This window comes from Chenopodium album, chromosome 23 (genome assembly GCF_948465745.1).
Source record: "Chenopodium album chromosome 23, dcCheAlbu1.1, whole genome shotgun sequence".
NCBI classification, from domain to species: Eukaryota; Viridiplantae; Streptophyta; class Magnoliopsida; order Caryophyllales; family Amaranthaceae; genus Chenopodium; species Chenopodium album.
In genome coordinates this window covers 34122479-34140329 of record NC_137856.1, presented here as the reverse complement: position 1 = coordinate 34140329, position 17851 = coordinate 34122479, and the positions used below count along the sequence as shown (strand labels likewise).

Sequence of the window (17851 nt, the reverse complement as noted above, 5' to 3'; positions counted from 1 at the left end):
CAAAATTTCATGAAATGAGTGCCAAAAAAAAAGATAACAGGACTTTCTGCTTCTGAGGAACCTTACAGGATGGAATGTTATGGTGATGAGCTAGCTACCAATTTTATAAAATGAACAAACATTATATTAACATAATTTACATAACAAAAGACTATATTGATCATGCTAAGCTATATATGTCGTCTAGCAAACAGATTGATCGATCGATCGATGGACCACACGCCTTTTTTCGCTTTGTAATCGTAAATATATGATCCTGTGTCTGTCATTAGACCGAAAACTTATATGGTATGATCAATAATAAAGATGTTTTAATTTTAATCCACGACATGTAGGAGAAGAACATGCCTTGTTTGTAATCTAGCTAGTATGTAGATGATTTTCCAACTAAAATTGGCATCTTTGACTTAGAATTATTTGATGAAAGTGTATGTGATAGTATAAAGAAGAACCTGTTTGTTAAGAAAACTAAAAGGGTTTTTTTCTGTATGATTTGATATGTATCAGCTGGAAAATGAAAATGAAATTAAAGGGTGATGATATCTTTGTATTATGCATAGTATGTGACCATATATTTGACTGTGATGGGACCTATGTGTAATAATAAGGTTTGTCATGTTGTGACAAGTTTAATTTGTATAATAAGGTTTTTCATGGTATGTTTTATTGGTTCCATACTTGCATTACGTCAAGGTATGTTTCTTAAGAATGGGTCACCATACTTCCCCCGATCATGGCAACAAATTATAGGGTGAAGGGCATGAGGGATGATTATGATTCTTCACGAATAGACTTAGCTTTCCCTTCGCTTATAAGGGTATTGTATGGTAAAATTAGTTGTTTAATTTAAAGATGAAGGCGAATATAATTTTTTTCTCTCTGCCTTTTAAATAATTTTACGTCAAAAAGAAAAATGTGTATGTTTAGTTGTTTAGGCCACGGCTTAGATAGAAGTTCACACAAGTAACGTTCATTCAAGGTAAGGTAGTAAATTTAGGAGAAGAGAAACACTCTAGAAGATGTATGGACACTCATGCATGCATGGGAGACCTTAGTCAAAAATCTCGACCTAGAATTTAGTGATCCATCTCTAATCATAGCCTGAATGATTTGATGAAAGCTTCAAATGTCCAAGGATTGAATTTTTTTTCAACAGTCATCATTAGATAGTTCTCATACGATTATTTTCGGTTCGGTTCGATTCAATTCAGTTCAGTTTATTTCAGCTTTAATAAGTTCAGTTCAGTTCAACTCCTAATTTCCTTCTCTTATAAAAAATTCATTTCTTTCAGTTCAGTTCAATTCAATTCAGCTCTAATAAGTTCAGTTTAACTGAGTTCAGTTAGAGCTGTCAAAAGCTGACCTGACCCGGGAACTCGACCTGAACCGACAATGATCTGAACCTAACCTGTACCCGGACAATGGGGTGAAACTAGTGACCTGTAACCTGACATGATCCTAACCATATGTTAACCTACAGTCGATTTGATCCAATACTTTTTGACCTGAAACCGAACCAGCTCCCGACCTGAGAGTAACCGTCAATCGATTTAATCTGACCCAACAACAATCTATACCCAAACTAGTACAAGACCCAATTAGAACCTGTGCCCGAGTCATGGATGGTTTAATAAAATTTATATGCCTTTTGTTTAATTTATATACAGGTACCAATCTGTAAACCCACAATCCAATTCAGCTTGTATATCTTTTGTTCTCTATTACTCATATATAGTTTTAATAAAATCTTGATAAAAACTGATCAAATTTTAGAAGGTGTAATTATATAGGTTCAACTTGAGCACATCGATATTTATTGGAATTGAACTTGAACCAAAACCCAACTCAACACTAACTCGAACCCGAATGTACCATCTATTAACCCACTCAAACCTGACTCACACACAACACGAACCTAAAATAAATCTGATCTGAACTTGGCTCGAATTGAACCCAACATATATCCGAAAAGGTGAACGACCCAGAATAAACTCAACTGAAATTTACCCGACCCAAACTTGAACTTGATATGAGGCTAGATTGACCTGACATAATCAGATCCTAATCTAACCCGAGATGAGATTTGACCAACCCAAATCTGACTTGAATACCCAAATCGACAACTATACTATAATACACGAAATCGGAGCTATTTAGGAGGTGTCGAGAGCTGGTGTTGGAATTTCACGGAACACTACGGGATGAATCCCGGGATCATATAATATTGTGTGGACCCATATATGACCATTATCTGGCAATGTAAAGGCCCCGTTAGAACTTATAGCCAATACAAGAGGCATGTACAAAACGAGTAAAATGACCATTTAAAAGCAAATTGGATGGTTCCACCCACCCAATTAAACTCTCGGAGGGTATTGGGGACCATGGTAAACATCTCAGAAATTTTTATTTCTGGGCGATCAAAGGACAAAAAACTACAATATTGAAGGCTATATAATCCACAGTTTTTGAGGAATTTTAGAGGTTTTGAGGGCCGGTGGAGAAAAGTATTGACACTCTAAAGCTGTCAAAAACTGACCCGACCCAAGGACCCGACCTTAACCGACAATGAACTGAACCCAGCCTCTACTCGAACAATGGGGTGGATTATAGCCTTCAATTTTGCCACTTTTCGCCACCGGGCCCCAAAACCTCAAAATAACCTTAAAAAGCGTGGATTATAGGCATCAATTTTGTAATTTTTTGACCTTTTTTCGCCCGGAAATAAAAATTGCCGAGATGTTTACCATGGTCCCTAATACCCTCAAAGAGTCCAATTGGATCAGTGGAACCATCGAATATGCCCTTAAACAGTCATTTTACCCATTCATAACTTGAAGTGATTTCGTAAAATCAAGCCTATCACAGACGTTTATGACAACATATATTGATCATATATGGTTTCAAATGGAATTATATGACCCCGAGATGTATACCATAAGGTTTAAAGACTTTTTGCCACCGGGCCCCAAAACCTCAAAATTACCTTAAAAAGCGTGGATTATAGCCTTCAATTTTGTAATTTTTTGACCTTTTTTCGCCCGAAAATAAAAATTGCCGAAATGTTTACCATGGTCCCTAATACCCTCCAAAAGTCCAATTGGGTCGGTGGAACCATCCAATATGCCCTTAAACGGTCATTTTACCCGTTCACAACTTGTAGTGATTCAGTAAACTCAAGTCTACCACGGACGTTTATGACAACATATAATGATCATATATGGTTTCAAACGACATTATATGATCTCGAGATATATCCCTTAAGCTTTTCGCCACCGTACCCTGAAGTCTCAAAATTTCCTCAAAAAGCGTGTATTATAACCTTCAATTTTTGTAATTTTTTGACCTTTTTTCGCCCGTAAATAAAAATTGCCGAGATGTTAACCATGCTCCCTAATACCCTCCAAGAGTCCAATTGGGTCGGTGGAAACAACCAATATGCCCTAAAACGGTCATTTTACCCGTTCATAACTTGAAGTGATTTCGTAAACTCAAGCCTACCATGGACGTTTATGACAACATATAATGATCATATATGGTTTCAAACGAAATTATATGACCCCGAGATGTATCCCTTAGGGTCTCAAGGTTTTTCGCCAACGGGCCCCGAAACCTCAAAATTCCTCCAAAACCATGAATTATATACTTCAATTTTGTAATTTTTTGACCTTTTTTCGCCCGAAAATAAAAATTGCCGAGATGTTTACCATGGTCCCTAATATCCTCCGGGTGTCAAATTGGTTCGGTAGAACCATCCAGTATGCCCTTAAATGGTCATTTTACCTAATCACAATTTGAAGTGATTTCGTAAACTCAAGGCTACCACGGACGTGTATGACAACATATAGTGATCATATATGGTTTCAAATGGAATTATATGACTCCGAGATGTATCCTTTAGGGTTTCCAGCCTTTTCGCCACCGTGCCCCGAAACCTCAAAATTTTCTCAAAAACCATAGATTATGGCCTTCAAATTTGTAATTTTTGACCTTTTTCACCTAGAAATAAAAATTGCCGAGTTGTTTACCATAGTCACTAATATCCTCCGAGTGTAAATTGGTTCGGTGGAACCATCCAGTATGCCATTAAACGGTCATTTTACCTGATCACAATTTCCAGTGATATAGTAAACTCAAGGCTACCACGGACGTTTATGACAACATATAATGATCATATATGGTTTCAAACGGAATTATATGACCCCGAGATGTATTCCTTAGGGTCTCAAGGCTTTTCGCCACTGGGCCCCGAAACCTCAAAATTCCTCTAAAAGCGTGGATTATAGCCTTCAATTTTGTAATTTTTTTACCCTTTTTGGCCCGCAAATAAAATTGCCGTAATGTTTGCCATGGTCCCTAATATCCTTTGGTAGTCAAATTGGGTCGGTGGAACCATCCAGTATGCCGTTAAACGGTCATTTTACCTGTTCACAATTTGCAGTCATTTCGTAAACTCAAGCATACCACGAACATTTATGACAACATATAACGATCATATATGGTTTCAAACGACATTATATAACCCCGAGATGTATCCCTAAGGGTTTCAAGGTTTTTTCGCCATTAGGCTCGAAACCTCAAATTTTCCTAGAAAGCGTGGATTATAGCTTTCAATTTTAATTTTTTGACCTTTTTTCGTCCAAAAATAAATATTGTCGAGATGTTTACCACGGTCTCCGATCCGGGAGTCACATTGGGTCGGTGGAAACATTTAATATGCCCTTACATGGTCATTTTACCCGTTTACAACTAGCAATGATTTCTTAAACTCTAGCCTACCACAAACGTTTATGACAACATATATGGTTTCAAACAACACATTATATAACCCTGAGATGTATCCCTTAGGGTCTTAAGGTTTTTCGCCACCGGACCCCAAAACCTCAAAATTCCTAAAAAAACGTGGATTATAGCCTTTAATTTTGTACCTTTTTTTATCTTTTTTCGCCGGAAAATAAAAAATACCAAGATGTTTACCAAGGTCACTTATATCCTCCGGAAGTCAAAATGGGTCGGCGTAACCAACCAATATGCCCTTAAACGGTTATTTTACGCGTTCGCAACTTGCACTGATTTCGTAAACTCAAGCCTACCACGGATGTTTATGACAACATATAATGATTATATATGGTTACAAACGGCATTATATGACCGCGAGATGTATCCCTTAGGGTTTCAAGGTTTTTCGCCACCGTGCCCCGAAACCTCAAAATTTCCTCAAAAAGCGTGGATTATAGCCTTCAATTTTGTAATTTTTTACCCTTTTTTCACCTGTAAATAAAAATTGCCGAAATGTTAACCATAGTCCCTAATACCTTCCAAGAGTCCAATTGAGTCGGTAGAACCATCCAATATGCCCTTAAACAGTCATTTTACTTGTTTTCACAACTTGAAGTGATTTCGTAAACTCAAGCCTACTACGGACGTTTATGACAACATATAATGATCATATATAGCTTCAAACTGAATTATATGACCCTGAGATGTATCCTTTAGGGTCTCAAGGCATTTCGCCACCGGGCCCCGAAACCTCAAAATTCCTCAAAAAGCGTGGATTATAGTCTTCAATTTTGTAACTTTTTAACTTTTTTTCGCCCGGAAATAAAAATTGCCGAGATGTTTACCATGGTCCCTAATATCATCCAGGAGTCAAATTGGGTCGGTGGAACCATCCAATATGCCCTTGAGCGGCCATTTTACCCGTACACAACTTGTAGTGATTTCGTAAACTCAAGCCTACCACGGACGTTTATGACAACGTATAATGATCATATATGGTTTCAAACGGCATTATATAACCCCGAGATGTATCTCTTAGGGTTTCAAGTATTTTTGCCACCGGGCCACGAAACCTCAAATTTTCCTAAAAAAGCGTGGATTATAGCCTTCAATTTTGATTTTTTTGACCTTTTTTCGCCCGGAAATAAAAATTGCTGAGATGTTTACCATGATCCCTAATACTCTCCAAGAGTCCAATTAGGTCGGTGGAACCAACCAATATGCCCATAAACAGTAATTTTACGCGTTTGCAACTTGCACTTATTTTGTAGACTCAAGCCTACCATGGACGTTTTTAACTACATATAATGATCATATATGGTTTAAAATGGCATTATATGACCCCGTGATGTATCCCTTAGGTCTCAAGGCTTTTCGCCACAGTCCCTTGAACCTCAAATTTTCCTAAAAAAGCGTGGATTATAGCATTCAATTTTGTAATTTTTTGACCTTTTTTCACCCAAAAATAAAAATTGCTGAGATGTGTACCATGGTCCGTAATACCTTCCGGGAATCCAATTGGGTCGGTGGAACCATCCAATATATTCCCTTAAAAGGCCATTTTACCCGTTCACAACTTGTATTGATTTTGTAAACTCAAGCCTACCATGGACGTTTATGACAACATATAATGATCATATATGGTTTCAAATGGCATTATATGACACCGAAATATATCCCCTAAGGTCTCAACACTTTTTTCCACCGGGCCCTGTAACCTCAAAATTTCCTCAAAAAGTGTGGATTGTAGCTAGAGTTGTCAAAAACTGACTCGACTCGAGAACCCGACCTTAACGAACAAAGATCTGAAACCAGCCTGTACTCGAACAATGGGATGAAACTAGTGACCTATAACTTGAACTGAAATTGACCCAACCTGAACCTAAACCTGATCTGAAGCTAGATTGACCCAACATAACCTGATCTGATTTAACCCAAGACCTAATTTGACCCTTCCCAATCTCAAATTAAATACCTGAATTAACAGCTCTAAGTTCAGTCAATGATAACAGGCCCTAAATACCTAAAATATAGAGCCTGAATAAAATAAGGAACATTAGTTTATTGAGGAAGGATTTGTCAAACAGCCATCCAAAACACTCCTCTTCTATGATGACTTTCACAGTTTATTCGTGATTGAACAAACTTCCCTTTTTCTCTTAATATTTGCTGCAAATTTTTTATATTTGAAAGTGGTGTATGAAGTTGTTACTTGACTTTATATTTTAGCATGTGGAATTGTGGAGTAAGGTTAGATTTTTTGTAAAAAAAAAAAAAGTATGTATATCAATTTAATTGAAAAAAATCCAGAGGTAAACTCAGGGACAAAAACCAAGAAAATTAAAACATTTTTCAAGGGATGGAGAGAGTATCTATGAGTTTTACCAATTAAAAAAATAAAAAGTAGATTTATAGAATTTTGAATTAGTTAACAATCTTTTTAAAAAAATAGTAAACAATCAAAATGAAGTTTAATAAAATATAAGGAGGAATGAAGCAACAGTAAGGGGTGGTGGCGCAGTTGGCTAGCGCGTAGGTCTCATAGCTTTCGTTGAGTAATCCTGAGGTCGAGAGTTCGAGCCTCTCTCACCCCATATTTTTTCCTGTTTAAAATTTTTCTCACGTAATTGTTTAGCTTTTTAGGCAGTTTTAGCACTCCTTTTTCCAGCTTTTCGAGTTTTCCAAATTTTTAACTTGGTATGATTTATTGCATTATAAGTGGCCCCTTTGATAAATAGACATATCATTCATCAAACATTTTTGGTCATAGTTTGTCAACTTCAATCATAAATTTCATAAAAATGAAACGATTATCTTCTTGCAAATGCCTTCTAAAAATGTATTAAATTATTGTCAAAAACTCACTGATTAGTGATTACACATGGGGTAAAAAAATTTTACTAACTTATTAATGGTCAAAACTTATACAGGTTATGTTTATAATTAATAAAGTCGAAAGGTAAACCTAGTACTTATTCATTGGTGATAAATAAGTTACAACTTGAATACATGCAAATCCAACATAAGTCTACAGTTTTAACAACACAAAAATCCAGAAACTGGGCCTTTCGAGAAGGTGACTATAGAAGCGATGATGAAACACAAGGCTACAAACTAAACAACATCTAACTAATCTACTAAGTATACAGGCAATTATGAAGGAGCACCAAGGTAAGAGGCCAAGCGCAAAATGTCACTGAATACTCCACCAGCTGTAACTTCTGCTCCAGCACCAGGGCCTCGAACAATGAGAGGCTGCTCCTTGTACCGCTCAGTGGTAAATAAGATGATATTATCTGACCCTGAGAGCTGAGCAAACGGGTGATCCTTCTTGTAGCTCTTCAACTTCACAAGTCCCTTTTCGTCGGTCACATCCACCACTCCCACGTATCTTAGAACCTTTACACATGAATTTCAAATTTCAGCAAGTATAAAATGTGAAAAAAGCAAGAGTGAGAACTAAAATTCATATGAAACTTAATAATTTTGTAATACATAATTAATAAAGAATGAAAACTATGAATACTCACCTCTCCAGCATCATCAGCGGCTTGCAATTTCTTAGCCCAGTCTTCATCAAAGTGAGGAAGCTGCTGCATGAATTCGTCGGCTGATTCAATAGCCTGAAGAGAAATACAGGTGTTAGACCATATTCAGCTAAAACATGCTCCCCACCTGATCCATACACCCCCCACCCCCCCCCCCCCCCCCCCCCCCCCACTCGAACCACCCCACTGTTCCAAGCAGAGCTGCAAGTTAATTCTTAAGCAGTGTTGGGTTCTAGCTTAATATAATAAATGAGTTTTTATTTATTAACTCCCTTTTTTTAGATGCATCACTTTTCCTTTTTGTTTTTTTGTTTTTGACAGGGCTTTCCCTTTTAGTTAATAAACTCTCTCATCTCTCTCATATCACATGGGTCCTCTATCTCTCTCATCTCTAAAAATTGCCTAAGAGCCCGTGAATTTAAAAGTGATGCACTTAAAAAACGAAGGAAGTATAGAAATCAGCTCATAGACTTCAAAATCAGAAAGGAATGCAAGGGGGAGGAGAAGGAGATGGAGGGTGAGAGAGAGGGGAAAGGTTGGGTATTGACAGTATTGTGCTTCAAAAATAATCATTTCAACCATTGAGGATATTCTTTTCAGCCTTTCAGGTGCCTAACGAAATAACAGTCTCTCTTTTACAAACAAACCAGGAAAAGATATACTACGTACTATAATAAATAATAGGAAATTTTGCAAAAAACCACCTTTTAAATCTTGTTTTTTGCAAATAACCACCTTTTAAAAAAAATGTTGCAAAAGACCACTAATTTCAAAAATTTTGTTGCAAATTACCACTTTTTTAGCCAAATTTATCAATTGTTTTACATTGAATTGGTGGTAAATTGCAACAAAATTTTTAAAATTGGTGGTTTATTGCAACATTTTTTTTAAAAGGTGGTTAAATGCAAAAAACAAGATTTAAAAGGTGGTTTTTTGCAAAATTTCCTAAATAATAAAAGTTCAATGACTTCTCCTGGAATTTCACCCAGCCACGCCCAACTATAGCCTAATAATAAGTTGATACTTACTCTTAATGGTTCTGGAACAAGGCTTTCAGGAGGTATATCGGAAAGTTCAAGCTTCATTCCACATTCTCTAGCTAGAATTATTACCTGCCACATAAAGCTTCTGTAAGAAAACAAACTGCTGAGCTAATAACAGCAAGAAGAGCCTGTATGCAAAATAATAACTTGAATTCTCCTATAACCCACCCTAAGCATGTTGATCCTTACAAACAGTGATTATTTTCAGTTAGATACAGATCTACAATAGTATTACATTTGTAACACTTTCAGATGCTGAAGAGTTCAATCCCATGATAAGTCCTCAATCATGAAGATAAACAGGGACAGCGCAGCAACTTTATGTCTCAAAAAGATGGATATAACAGGTTTCAGACTTTCAGTATCACATTATAATTGTGAAAAGATTATTTTCTCAATCTAGCTCGGAAACAGCTAATGTTACAGAAACAAAGACGTTTCATTGACGGGAAAGCCCCTCAAGTTAGACTCCCAGCCATTTCTGGGCTTCAAAGCCACAGATCGAAGGGGATTCGGAAATGGGGAAACCTCAGGTCCAGAAGTTTCCATGCTTCCTAGTTACTAATTAGGACAAGCAGCTGCTATCTTGTCTCCTGAGAGGAATCAGGAAGGCTCAGCACAGTTGACACTTTGAAGTGTGAACCATGCAAGGATTTCCAGTGCACAATTAATTACCCTTTAATGGAACTTGTCATTTAGCTTCTAAAAAGAAGAGAGACAAGAATCAGGGGGCTTGGTTTTTTGCAGCATAAGCCCCATTTCTGAAAGATACAAGATCGCAAATTCCCAACCAAATTTTGGTGGATCCCCTCAATGAACATACCAAATTATTTAGCTCAGATAAATCATTCACTGATTAATAATCAGAATAACCAGTATCCATATGCCACATTAGCAATTTGAAGCCATGGATCAGTATGTAGCCTGGTTTGTTTTACTACGTTCACATTACTAGTGTTTACCTTTCTAGCAACATCTGTTCCAGAGAGGTCATCCCTAGGATCAGGCTCTGTATAACCAGCTTGTTTTGCCTCAGTCACCACCTCACTGAATTTTCTTCCACCTTTGAACTTATTGAATATGTAGCTTAAAGTTCCACTGCAATGAAAGTAAGTAATGAAAATCAAGAAACAGACATTAGAATGAGCAAGAAGCAAATGCTAAATTTCCTAAAGAGATAGCTTCAATCTTGTTTTTGCTCCTCAAGCGCATTGTGAGGCACAGGGGTGCACAGAACAATAAAGAAGTTTTGATTCTAACAGTTGAACCACGAGTACTCACCTGAAAATACCCTCAATGCTCAATATTTTGTCGCCGGTTTCAAGAAGACCTCTTAAAGTACTGATAATCGGAAGACCCGCACCAACTGTAGCTTCATAAAAGTAATGTGTATATGATTGTCGTTGCAGAGATCTCAGCTTCAAATACTACATTGATTATGTAAGACAGGCTATTAGCCAAGTATTCAAGCATTACAATTTTACAAATTGTTTGAATAATTTGATTTAGATGAATTTGCAAAGAATAACCAAAAGCAATGTATTAAAGAAAAATATAATCTGTTGGACGAAAAAACTGCCTGACTATGTTGCACTATGTATTATGAATTATGATATAGAAACCAGGCAACCACAATCATTTAAGGCAATCTTCACTAAAAAGTTATATAAAAACAAGTAAAGGAACAAGATGATGGGGAACCATATTACAGAAGAAGATGTGCACGAGAAAACGAACAGTCAACCATGTACACCCACAAATCCCCAATCACCGATACCCAAAATTGACATTAAAAAGGCCGTTCAGCACAACAGCAGTTTAGCTACAGGAAAATCTTTTACCTGTTCAAGAGGTCCAGAATTTGCTTTCTTGTTGGGAGTAATTATATGAATTCCTTTACGCAACCAATCATAATAATGGCTTGCAATATAAGAGTCAGCCGTACAATCAACTAACACAGTGTTTGGGATAAAATGATTCCCATGGACATGCTGAACAAATTTCTGCATGTCAGCAGCTTGCCCTTGCTCACTTTGCTGCTCCTTCCAGTTAGACAAGTCAATACCCCTACAATGGAGAAAGAGGATAGAAATAAGAAACTTGTAAGGTTCTTAATAACTACAAAAACACGGTTGCGTGGTTGAAACAGGGTACAGGCAAACATAATGGCTCACCAAAAAGACAATGCCCTCGGAAGATATGAAGTGCAATCACTATAGTCTATAGAAATAATCTGAACTATGTCCTTCCATCCAACAAATTCTACCATCAAAATTCTAGAACCTCGGAAAAATACTAGTTAAAAAACATCGGAAAAACCCTCAGTTTAAAATAAGCTTGCAATTCCTAAAAAGCATGCCTGGGTACAATAGCTTGTTGTACGAACGGTTCCACAAAATGGATAAAAGGACCATGTTACATTAATAAATACCCTATCAGATCCATAATTTAAGTTATTTTAGAAATCTTCACACATTAACAAATTTGTTTAATTTAGCAAAATTTGAATTGGTACTGTAAAGCAGCATTTTTTTTTTCTTTTTAAAAATATGACTCATAGTGTGATGTGTTACACACTTAAAAGTATAAATTGATATATTTTCAATTTATGTCAATTTATTTACAATGCAATATTATCAGCTAAAACAACTTACAATTTGGATCGGAGTGAGTAAGTAATACAGCAGTAAGTTTATTAACTACTATGGCGTCGCATATGGTATCAGAAAATTCCAGGCAGCAACAACAGAACAAAGAAATTGAATTGAATCTATTCTCGTCAATGTAGGCCACAACACCCACAAGTTTACCAATGTAACATGGATCATGTAACAATTCACAAGTCCCGGATCATGGTTGTTGGGTTGGGGGGCTGGGAAGGTGAGCATGCACAGACACACATGCATGCAATCGTGCAGGCACACACACAAACAAATAGAACAAACAAGTGACTATACATCTAATGATAAGAAATTAAATGTCTACACATGCTAAACAGAATAGAAATTCATGGACCCACCACCTAAGTACCCAAACCAACCCACCCACCCCGGCACACTAAAACAGAGTACAAATAAATATATAAGAAAATAAAAAGGGACTATTGCCTATGGTTCAACAGAAATCTAAAAACAAGTACAAAGAAACCCTCATTCCAACCACCATTAGATGAAGTGAAAGTATTGAATGAGATTCCAATAATGAGATGGGAATTATTAGATTAAACTTACGAATCAGAAAGAAGCATTTTCTTTGAGCTTGTGATTCCCATAACACGCAAATCAATGTTAAACTTCTCCTTTAATTCAGCTGTCTGCGACATATATCAACCACAACCACATTCTAGAGTGAAATTCCATCTAATTTCGGACTTTACTCTTACAAAAAGGGCTAGAGAAAGGGGAAAAAAAAATTTGCAAGTGTTCACATTAATTAACCTGATCACGAAGTTGGTCAAGCAGAGTTGCCCCAATTAAGCCTGGCCCAATGATTCCCATAGAAAGTGTCGTCCTTGAGAGATAAAATCTAGAATGAACAGCCCTCAGGGCTTTAATACAATCATCCCTTTTGACTACCACAGTAATGTTGTATTCAGAACATCCTTGTGCTATAGCACGAATATTAATATTGGCCTGCATTACATTCAAGCTAATCACAGATGTTTTTACACAATATATGTTCAAAAACAAATAGGGAAGAGGACATAAAAATGAAAGCCTCACTAATAGAATTGAAAGATAAGAATAGTAAGGAGACATTCATATACAAATTACTAGCATCTGCTAACCTTTGCAAGTGCATTAAAAAGAGTGGCACTGACTCCAGGTGTACTGGCCATTTTCTGCCCAACTGTTGCCAAAATGCTGCAATTTGGGATAATAGCAACCTGAGAAGAGTTCCATTAGTTTAGAAATTAGCATTATGAGCAACGAGCCACCAAAACAATTATCAGACAAGCATGTTGCAAACACGACAAAAACGGCAATTGAGGAACCTGTGAGAGACGTCCAGCATCTAAAGCTCGATTAAATCGAGACCGTAGAGCTTCAGCCACGGAGTTTACTTCCTTCTCGGGGACAGCAAAGCACACCGAATGTTCACTACTTGCCTGCATTATTAATAAACATTTGAACCTAGCACATTCAGTTTGTAGCCTCCAAATCTCCCTACTCACTAGTCCATAATAACTAATAAGCTGGATGGAGCCTAAGAGATAATGACAATGTTTTTCCAAGACCAAAACATAAATTATAAAAAAAAAAAAAAAAAAAAAACATCTAAACCTCACAAATTCCTAGAGAGGAGAGAAAGAACAAAGGCCAAGTACCTGAGAGATCATGATAACATTAGCCCCTACATCCTTCACAGTACTAAAAATGGCACTAGCAGTACCAGGAACACCAGCCATACCAGTACTGTCAAGCGCAAATTGTGTCCAAGTTAATTGGGAACAGTAACAAAACAAAAGGACATAGAGATAGGCCATATTGACAAATATTATCTTACCCCTCAACATTTATAAGGGCCAGATTATCTATTGTTGCAAACCCTTTAACGGGAGACTGCATATGCTCGCCATTCTCGTCAGCAGAAGGACGACATATCTTAGTTCCAGGAGCAGCTAGGTTGAATACATTTCTTATTACAATTGGAATGTCATATCGCATCACAGGAATGATTGTCCGAGGATGTAATACATTAGCCCCAAAGTATGACTGCAGGCAATTTAAATTAACAATTTAAATACCAAGGATGTTTAATTTTAGGTAATGACAATATCTCTGTAAATAAGAGTTAAATATGTATCTAACATTCTATTGTAAAGCTTCAAGAAAAGAAAAGCCACAAATTTTGTTAACTATACCACAATATTTTACAAGCACGGTAACAAAATTAATGAGTTAAAAACTTTACCATCTCCCAAGCCTCTTGATAAGACAATGTGTGGAGTATCACAGCTTCACTCACTGCAACAAATTGATATCAAACATGAGCGCATTATGGCTAGGATAAAAAGACCCAGAAAAAGGAAAAAAATTTAAGCTGAACACGTGCAGACCTTTTCTCGGATCAGCACTATAAACACCATCAACATCTGTCCAGATTGTAACTTGACCAGCTCTTAACAGAGCACCCATTATAGCCGCAGAAAAGTCACTTCCGTCCCTCTTAAGGGTAGTTGGAATGTTATCAGGGGTCGTGGCTATAAAGCCAGTTGCTATAATGATACTTGATGGGTTATTGGAGAACCATTTGTCAAGTCTTCTTTCAGATTCGGGAAAATCTGGATCAACTTGATTAGAACTAGTTGGATTTACAACAAGGACTTCCCTGGTATCCATCCATGTACAATCATATCCTTTCTGCGAATTGAGAAATGGAACCAGAGAAAAGGTTAGAAATAATATAATAACCTCATAATTAATAATAAGCTAAACAAAGAATAACAATAGAAAAACCTGTTTGATGACAAGTGAAAGCATCTGTGCAGACCACAACTCTCCATATCCAACGACAAAATCAGTGAATGATTCAGTAGCATGACCAGCTGTGAAAGATTACAGAAAATAAGAATCAGATATTTAGGTTTATAAGATTTTGCATACAGAGAGTATCATCTAAAGTCTAGTGTTATTTAAATTAATAAAAGGTAAGGGCACTGTCAAACTCAAACATATCATACTTCAATCCAACTAAAATCACAAACATCGTATCACCAATAGAAGTTTCGTGAAGCTCTTCCAGATACGCTGCACAAGTGCACAACCATGGACAATAATAACACATTAAGCGGAAAGAATACCACTTATTGTTGGTTATATGAGTCCAATAGGTCATACCAATTTTGAAATGCAAGAAACAGCACATAAAACTAACGAGGTAAAATAATACATTAATACAGTTTCTAGACTTTTCACCATATGCAAGAGAGCCTAGAAACTGAAAGATTCACTCATACCTATGTATATTGCACGAAGCATAGCTTTAAGATTATTTATGTCATCATGAAGCCTTGATAAGAAACTAAGAAGGTCATCTCCCTCCAACATATCTTTTGCTGTTGATGTGTGTTTCTCTAAAACAGCATCCAACGCAGACAGAAATGACTCATCCCGCGATTGTGCCCTCTTGATCAAGTCATACATCATGTCAGTCACCTTCGACATGGCAGATACAACCACCAACTTCCTCTCAGATACGTCTTTCACAACTATTTCTGCAACACTCTTTATTCTGTCGGGGCATCCAACACAAGTCCCACCAAATTTATGAACAGACCACATGTCACCTTTAGGCAACTCAACCTTTTCAACCACAGCCTCTAAAGAAGCAGCTGCAACAATGTATGAGTAACACCAATGAGAAAGTTGTACATCATCAAGCCAAGTTACTTAAAGTAAACTAGTTCATTGCTGCAGCTATTAGTCTATTACTACTATTCTACTAAGGAATGTGATTAACCTTTGGTAGAGGCATGGACGAAACCAGGATATTGCCACCGCTTTCCCCATTGTGATACCAAAGTCCTTCTGAAAAACACAAAAAATCATCAGAACAAAATCACTCAGCACATTTTCAAGAGTTCAGATTTCATAGAGTCCATAGTTTAAATATGCCAGGCCATCCTAACAACAATTAAACCCTTTATAAAACTGTAAAAATCACCTTTAGCAAAAATTCATCGTAATTAATCAACAAAAGTCGAATCAATACATTCGAAAACCATTTCAATTTAGCAAATCCAATTCGTAAAATCCAGCTAATCGAACAAGGCATTACTCATTAATCCATGGAAAATCAATAAAATTCCCGAGGCGAGCAACCACACCCCTAATTCTAGCAAAAATGGGCTAAGTTTGAAGTTTGATTACTTTTCCAAAATAATTTTTTTAACCATTTCATAAACAAATTTAATGTTGTTTAACATCTCCATTCTAAATTCTTCTGAATCACACACTTAATTATAGAAAACAATGTTCAATTTCATTTGATTAAAACATCAATGTCAAACTACAGAAAGTAGAAATAACGATTAAAACAGTAAAATGAAAAATATCTGACAACAGAATATTCATACATTATCAATCAAAAAGCAGATTCCACCACCAAATTCGGCATTTCAAAAGCGACTTTAACCACTCAATTAATTAATTAATAAATCGATGAATTTAAATCATAAAAAAACAAGCTCAAAACAATACAATTTCAACAAATTCACGAAAACATAATCAAAGAATATAAAATTCAAATCAAGATCAAAATCAAAATCAAAGGAAAAAAAAAAAAGACGGAAGAGAAATGAAAGAACCTGGAGAGAGGAGAAGGGTGGAGGAGAGAGAAAAGAGAAGGACGAGTAGAAGAAGGGAGAGAGAATCTGGAAAGGTTGATATCGGAGCGAGACAATGTGTTGGAGAAGACGCCATTAGAGGAGGAAACTGGAGAAATCGAGGAAGAAACCACCATGACTGAGTGTTGGTGGGTTTGGGGTTTTAGACGGCTGCGTTTCTCTGTGTGTTGTGATTGATGGTGGCCAACAAATCCAAACAATCACTTATTAGTACTCTTAATTATAGCATGAGTACTTGTAATTTAATTATGGGAATGAGTCCAAATGGGACCAATATGGTGAGGTATAAAGCTATTCGATGGAGTTAAGGGGCATTGAGTGAGTTTACTAAATACTTTGTCCTTATTAGAGTTGGGCATAGAGCGGGTTGGAGTGTTGGACAAGTACGACAATAATCTGACACGATAAAAGTCCATTATAATCCCGATACGTTATGAGAGATATGCTGATATGTTATGAATCTATCGTGTATAAATATTATTAGTATGAGTTTGGCACAATCATAATAGGATGACCAGCAAGTCGGGCCCTTTTTTTTCATCAATTTACTAATAAAATTACTAAAAATTATATAGGGGTGTGTTGACAATTTACAATATGTAGAGCAACCCTTGCATGAGCTCCGTTTTTTTAAAGATCAACACAAACTCGTACAATACATCTTTTTCTTGGTCCGTTATAAGGGCAACTCGCTTGAGCAAGTAGTGGACTAGCACATCTCGTTCCCACCTTTATTTGTATCAATTTTTCCTAATTTTGTTTGCATACTCATATACTCAGTATCAATTTTTCCTAATTTACAAGAGAAATGAAACTAGCTAATAGCCTAATACAAACTTGGTTGGATCACATGTGTTCTAGTAAAGCAAAACCACGGTCGTTGTCAATGAGTCTAGCGTTGTTGAATCCCTCTTTCAGATCGTTGTTTGATGTATCTTCTACAAGGGATCTTTCAAAATATTGTAGTTGAAATTGAACGAAATTTGATGTAATTGATCGTAGAAGTAGAATTGAGCTATGTCGCTACATCGCACAAATCCTCATCAATGAATCAATTTATCCTGCAAGATTAAATAACATTAGTCCAAACTTTCATAAGACAATAGATAAAACTCAAATTATTAATAAATATA

At 36.4% G+C, this 17851-nt stretch overlaps 1 protein-coding gene and 1 non-coding gene across 2 annotated transcripts; one reads left to right on the top strand and one right to left on the bottom strand.

Annotated features, from left to right (window-relative positions):
- Positions 1-7285: 7285 nt before the first annotated feature.
- TRNAM-CAU (transfer RNA methionine (anticodon CAU)) lies at positions 7286-7373 on the top strand. The gene is given in 2 exon segments: positions 7286-7323; positions 7338-7373. It is a non-coding gene; the product is annotated as a tRNA-Met (tRNA).
- A 361-nt stretch (positions 7374-7734) lies between these two features.
- Positions 7735-16931, bottom strand: LOC145608027 (bifunctional aspartokinase/homoserine dehydrogenase 1, chloroplastic-like). The gene is made up of 18 exons (XM_081663632.1): positions 16680-16931; positions 15833-15900; positions 15330-15704; positions 14830-14918; positions 14430-14733; positions 14285-14337; positions 13877-14085; positions 13698-13785; positions 13365-13478; positions 13158-13256; positions 12808-13002; positions 12601-12683; positions 11212-11437; positions 10652-10797; positions 10333-10468; positions 9356-9439; positions 8310-8402; positions 7735-8178 (listed from the first exon to the last, which is right to left on the bottom strand). The coding sequence occupies exons 1-18, from the start codon at positions 16832-16834 to the stop codon at positions 7933-7935; spliced, it is 2763 nt and encodes a 920-aa protein (XP_081519758.1). The 5' UTR covers positions 16835-16931; the 3' UTR covers positions 7735-7932.
- Between the last annotated feature and the right edge of the window lie 920 nt (positions 16932-17851).